At 43.3% G+C, this 6,528-nt stretch overlaps 1 protein-coding gene across 9 annotated transcripts in view; it reads left to right on the top strand.

The window, feature by feature from the left end:
• Window positions 1–6,528, top strand: part of Dhx30 (DExH-box helicase 30) — a 30,266-nt gene that overhangs the window by 7,201 nt on the left and 16,537 nt on the right. Inside the window, exon 2 of one of the 9 annotated variants that reach the window (XM_029542886.1) lies at window positions 757–785. The exons of the other annotated variants lie outside the window; for them this stretch is intronic. Within the exon in view, the coding sequence (XP_029398746.1) occupies window positions 779–785 (7 nt within the window). The 5' untranslated portion in view covers window positions 757–778. The remainder of the gene's footprint in view (window positions 1–756; window positions 786–6,528) is intronic. 9 annotated transcript variants of the gene reach the window in all.

The raw sequence follows: 6,528 nt of genomic DNA, 5'->3' as shown, positions 1-6,528 counted from the left end.
GGGATTAAAGGTGTGCGTCACCACCACCCAGCGAGAATTCTTGAAATAGTCAGAACAGAGCCCTTACCCAACCTGGTACCCTCCATCTTGGAGGTTTGCATACATGCTATCTTCCCCAGGACCTCAAAACACTATTTACTGTCATTAAATCTGCCTGACAGTTGTTTGGCAATATAGCACATATTTGTGATACGGAAGAATATCTCCTTCTCAGATGAATGATGGTTCACCTCAGGTCAACTTATATTCATGTCCCATGGCCAGGGACAACAGTCAGAGCACAGGAGCATCTTTCTTTTTCTCAGACTTAAGTCTTTTTTTCCGTTTGCCAAGACCAGTGTTCCTGGTGGCCTTTTTGTCTTGACAGGCTCTCTTCCCTGCTGGGACTGCCTAGGCGCTCATATCGCTCTGCCTACTGGAAAGAACAGCATTTTAGGTCACTGCGTCTTTGCTACATCTGGAATGAGCCTGCCTAGTCTAGTTTCTCTACAGTACTTTGAAGGTCAAGAACTTAGAAAAGGTGTGGGGAGCAGTTTCTGTGGCCTGTGGTGCTGCTGTGTTTCCAGTTCACTGCCCTCGCTCTCCCATGGCCCTGACTTCTGGCAGCAGTGTAGCAGAAATACATACTTGCAACCCTTCTGACCACCTGACTTAGGTTTTAAAGAAATGCCACCCCTACCATTGCCAAAACAAGAGTTGATTGCCCTTTTTTTTTTTTTTTTTTTTCTTTCTTAAAATGCCCTGTAACTCGAAAAGGCTGAACGTTAACATTTCCAACATGGCAGGTGAGTGGCTCTGAGAGTGTTAGATGTGCTGTGGCTAAGCTCAAAGACTGTTTGTTTGGGTTAACCAGGAGTCAGGTAGGCCATGCCTCTGTGAATGCCAAGAAGTATACTGTGCTCTTGGACTACAGACTGCCCCGTGTGGTGACCCACAGGTGCTGCACACTGCTTCTTTTGCTGTGCCTCCAGAAGGCACCCACAGGGCATGCAGAAGACATCTTGATGTGCATATACAGTTAAGCTTTCTTTCTCCATGCTGCTTCTGTTTCTCTGTTTCCTTTGTGTGCCTGCATGTGTGAGTGCGCTGGTGGTGGTGGTATTAGGAAGGCCCTAAACATCGGGCCTCACAGACACCATGCCAGCACTCTACCACTGAGCTACCCCTCCCCCCTTTTTTTCCTTTGAGATGGAGTCTTAGAGCATTGCACAGGTGACTTCGAAGTTCTAGCTCAAGCAATCCTTTTTCCTTCGCTTTCCAGTAGGTGGGCTATAGGTAATGCCCTGGCACTCTAGAGACTTCACTGGAACTTCTGCCCTTAAGAAGGAGCTGTGAAAGCCAGATGTGGGTATAAGCACCTTAGCCAACAGTAGGAAAACGTGAGGATTAGGAGTTCATAACCAGTCTTGGCTACAGTAATACATGATACTTTATCTCCACGTACCCATAGAAAAAGAAGGAATGTGGTAAAAAATAGTATCTCAGTGTTCAAATAAAATAAGTGGCACCCAGAAGACAGTGGTCATTTGTATTGAATAGAGCCCACAGGGACAGGTTTGGAATTGAAAGTAAAAAATGATCATCTCAGCTGTGCTGTGGTGGTTCATGCCTTTAGTCTTGGCACTAGGCAGTCAGAGGCAGGCAGATCTCTGTGAATTTGAGGCCAGCCTGGACTACAGAGAGAGTTCTAAGACAGCCAGGGCTACACAGAGAAACCCTATCTTGAAAAACCAAATCATCTCCTTTCCAGACCTGTCCCTATACTGCCATCAATCTCTTACCAAAGCCTCCTTCCAAATTAAGGATAAATATGTCAAAAAACAAAACCCAAAAAACCCTTACCTGTAAGTATCCTCTGCATCTTTTCCTTCCTGTCCAGAACTGAGGCGCGGGGCATTAGGAATCCTGCAGGGTGATCTGCCCAGGCCTAAGGCCACAGTATGCTCTTCCCTGTGCGCTCCTTATGCAATTGTGTTTTTACCTGATGCAGGACCTTACATTAAGGGATATGTGGCTTTCACATGTGTGTGTAGGGGGGAGTGCTTACCTGACTTGATAGCTCTTCTTTTCTTCATATCTCCAGTCAGCTTGACCATGTCTTATCATTTTGAATATTTTAAGTTGATTAAGTTGCCACATGCTGGCTGAGAGCTCCAGTGTTTTGGGTGTTGATAGATTCCTATTTCCTTCAAAGGTCCTGTGGTCTGCACAGAGCCTCAGTTGTCTTGGGTTTCCTTCTATTGTTTTTTGGTGCTTTAAAGTTTCACTTCCTAAACATGTTGGCTTATACTTGTAATAAACCAGCACTTGGAAGGCAAAAACAGGATTGCTACAAGTCTGGGCAGCCTGGGCTACATAATTAGTTGTAGTTATCATGAATCAAAATATAAGCAAAGCTTAAGCTCCTAAACATCCCCCTGCAGACTCAGATCCTTTACACCTTGATTCTGTTTAGTGGTGATGTTCTCTCTGATCCAAAAGTAGACAGAAATATCTCTGAGAGCTGGTGAGTTTGCTCTGTGGTCATAGTTACTGCCACGCTGTCCTGATAACCTGAGTTAAATCCCTGGCACTCATGGTGGAAGGAGAACCACGAACATGCATACACACTAAAATTCAATAAAAATATAAATTAAATAAAAAGAAATATCTCTAAATTAGTAAACCTATATATGTAGTGTACACACACACACACACACACACACACACACACACACACACACACATGTAGCTTTGCTTGGCCTGAACTCTATACATAGACCAGGATGTTCTGGAACTCAGAGATTTGCCTTCTTTCTCCTGAGTGCTGGAGTTAAATTCATGAGCCACCATGCCCAGTTATCTTTCAGGTTTTGCTGTCATGTTTTTCTGTTGCAATTAACTCTGCCATGATAGCAGAAAGGTAGCAATTGATATTACATAAGCAAATTAGCATAGTTGTGCTCCACTCAGACTTCCTTATGGGGCTAAGATGTACTTCAGTTGGCAAGAATATGTTCCTAGTTTGAATTCAGCCCCCAGTGCTGAATAATTCAGGTGTGCTGGCACATCCTGAACTACCTGCACTTAACAGGATCAGTAGTTCAAAGTCATCCTTGGCTAACTAGCAATAGCAAGTGCAAGGCAAGGCTGGAGTAAAGGATACTATGTTTCAAGTACCAACAAATATCAACAAAGACCTAACAGTAGTGGCCTGGATTTGGTGTGCAGCCAATGGCTTGCCACTGCCTACTCTGAACACTTGGGAGGAGATCATAGAAACAGAAGCCTTCCAAAATCTTATCTGAAGAACCTCCTTGACTTGACAGGAGTTGCCGGTATTTATGGAGTGAACAATCTGCTCAAGCTGATGCCAGGTCTTAGAACTCTTTATAACTGATTTTAATTTTTCCACATTCTCGATAACCAGTTTTGTCTGGGGCATGGTTTCTCTGTGTAGCCTTGTCTATCCCAGAACTCAATCTATAGACCAGGCTGGCTTTAAATTTGGAGCTCCACCTGCCTCTGCCTTCCAAGTGCTGGGATTAAAAGCCTGCACCATCCCTGCCTGGCATGAGCTTTCTTTCTTTTTCTTTTCTTTTTTTTTTTGGCTTTTCGAGACAGGGTTTCTCTGTATAGCCCTGGCTGTCCTGGAACTCACTCTGTAAACCAGGCTGGCCTCAAACTCAGAAATCCGCCTGCCTCTGCCTCCCAAGTGCTGGGATTAAAGGTGTGCACCACCACGCCCAGCTTTTTTTTTTTTTTTTTTTTTTTTTTGGTTATGAGCTTTCTTTTTAGGCTGTATTTGTTGTTGCTGTGTATAAATGTGTGTATAGTGTGTGTCTGGTACAGGTCAAAAGGCAGCTTTGTTGAGTCACTTCTCTCCTGGTATGTCTCTGTGGATTGTGGGGCGCTGCACCCATGGTCTTATGCAGGTCAGTCACTCTTGTCACTTACTGACAGCCACGGCTTTTTCTTAGTTTCAGAGACAGGGTCTTATTTTGAATCCTAGGCTGACCTTGTACTCTCAAATCTTACTGCTTCAGGCTATTAAGTACTGGTTTTATAGGCATGCGCTACAATGCCTACCTTCTTTTCTTTAAAAAAAATATTAATATTTTATTCCAGTTTATTCTCATAATTAATTTGTTTTAGTTTTTATTTATTTTTGGATTTTTTAATTGTATTTTTTTATTTGTTTACATTTCAAATGTTATTCCCTTTCCCAGTTTTCCCTCTGCAAATCCCCTATCCCATCCCCCCTTACCCTGCTTCTGTGATGATGCTCCCCTACCCACCCACCCACCCACTCCTGTCTCACGGTCCTAGCATTCCTCTACACTGGGACATTGAGCCTTCACAGAACTAAGGGCCTACCCTCTCTTTTCTTTTTCTTAGTGATTTATTTTTATTTTGTGTGCATTGCTGTTTTACCTGCATATGTGTGAGGATGATAGATCCCCTGGAACTAAACAGGTGTGATCCACCATGTGGGTGTTGGGAATTGAATCTGGGTCCTCTGAATGGGCAGTCATTGCTCTTAACCACCCAGCCACTCTCCAGCCCCTTTGTTTGTTTGTTGTTTTTGTTTTGTGGTTGTTGTTGTTTTGTTTTTCTGAGACAGGGTTTCTCTGTATAGCCCTGGCTGTCCTGGAACTCACTTTGTAGACCAGGCTGGCCTAGAACTCAGAAATCTGCCTGCCTCTGCCTCCCAGGTGCTGGGATAAAAGGCGTGCGCCACTACTGTCTAATCCCTTTGTTTCTTTGTTTTTTTGTTTTTTTTTAACATAAAATTTCAGGCATCTGTTTAAAATATGTTTTTTAAAAATAGAGAGCATGGCAAAGCAGATACCCATCTTCTTTTCATGAAGTTTAGACACTTAACAGTTCATAGCAACTTTTGCCCTGTGCATATTTTTACACTCAGTTTCTTTGGAAGCAAGGCCAAGAATCATGCATGAACATACTTGTGCCTTGAATTCATCCACCTGCCTCTGCACATATATGCAGGCAAAACAGCCGTACACATAACCTGTGGCTGACCAAGCAGAGCGGAGTGCATTATTGAGGGGTCTTGATGGGCACAAGTTCCTTCCTAAGTGAGGGTCTTTTCTCCAGACTTGTCTCCTTCAACTTTGAAACAACACAGTTCTCACTTTATCCTCAGCCACTGTTGTGCTCACCCTGACTTGGTAAATGTCTTCATCCTTGTGATGAAAATTGGGCTATTTATAGTCTTTGAGGACCATTTTTGAAACTGGTTAGACTTCTGTCTGACAAAGTAATGAGCCACACTGCCAAATGCAAAGCCCTTGTGGAATCATGTTTTGTTGTTTTGGTTTTTTTTCTTTTCCTTTTTTTAAGACAAGGTTTCTCTGTGCAGTCCTGGCTGTCCTAGAACTCTCTCTGTACATCAGGCTGACCTGGAAGTTAGAGGAATTTGGTCACTGTCTGGCTTATTTGTGTGGATGGTTTGCTTTCATAGATGTCTTTCCACCATGTGCATGGTGGCTCATGGTGGCAAGTGGTGGTTGTGTATATCTTTATATCTTTTTTTTTAAAGATTTATTTATTATATGTAAGTACACTGTAGCTGTCTTCAGACACTCCAGAATAGGCTATCAGATCATGTTACGGATGGTTGTGAGCCACCATGTGGTTGCTGGGATTTGAACTCTGGACCTTCAGAAGAGCAGTCAGGTGCTCTTACCCACTGAGCCATCTCACCAGCCCGTATCTTTATATCTTTAATCCCAGGTCTTGGGTGGTAGAGGCAGGTGGATCTCTGTGGGCTTAAGGCCAGCATGGTCTACAGAGTGAGTTCTAGGACAGCCAGGGCTATACCTGTCTCAAAAACAAAGAAACAAAAAAAGGGAGAGGCTCATGTTGGCCTCAGCTTTTTATTTTCTAATCAGAGATGACTTTGAACTCCCAATCCTCCTTACTCCATTTCCCAATGCGGGATTCAGAGACATGCGTCCACTATATAGTACTGATGGTCAAATCTTGTGAACATGATTATGGATCCTGGGCAAGCAGTATGAACTAAACTCCATCCCCAGACCTGTTTTTTTGTGGTGTTTTGTTTGTTTTATTTTTTGATGCAGTGTATAACCCACGTTAGCCTGGAACTTCCATGTAGAACAGGCTATACTTGGACATGAAGCAGTCCTGCTTCTGCATCTGAGTGCTGAGTTACAGGCAGGTCTCACCACACATTGGGTTTTCCAAGATACAGTTTTTCTGTCCTTGGCAGTCCTGCAAGACCAGGTTGGCCTCACACATACAGAGATCTACCTCCCTCTGTCTCCCAAGGGCCAGGACTAAAGGTTTGTACCACCACAACCAGCTTAGTAACATGTTTGTGTGTGTGTGTGTGTGTGTGTGTGTGTGTGTGTGTGTGTGTGTATATATATATACACATATATATACACACATATATATATACACACACACATATATATATATGATTTTTTGGTTTTGTTGTTGTTTGAAACAGGGTTTCTCTGTATAGCCCTGGTTGTCCTAGAACTCACTTTGTAGACCAGG

Source organism: Mus pahari, chromosome 10, assembly GCF_900095145.1.
Source record: "Mus pahari chromosome 10, PAHARI_EIJ_v1.1, whole genome shotgun sequence".
Taxonomy (NCBI): domain Eukaryota; kingdom Metazoa; phylum Chordata; class Mammalia; order Rodentia; family Muridae; genus Mus; species Mus pahari.
Note: the sequence above shows the minus strand (reverse complement) of the source record. Positions and strands in the feature narration are given on the sequence as shown.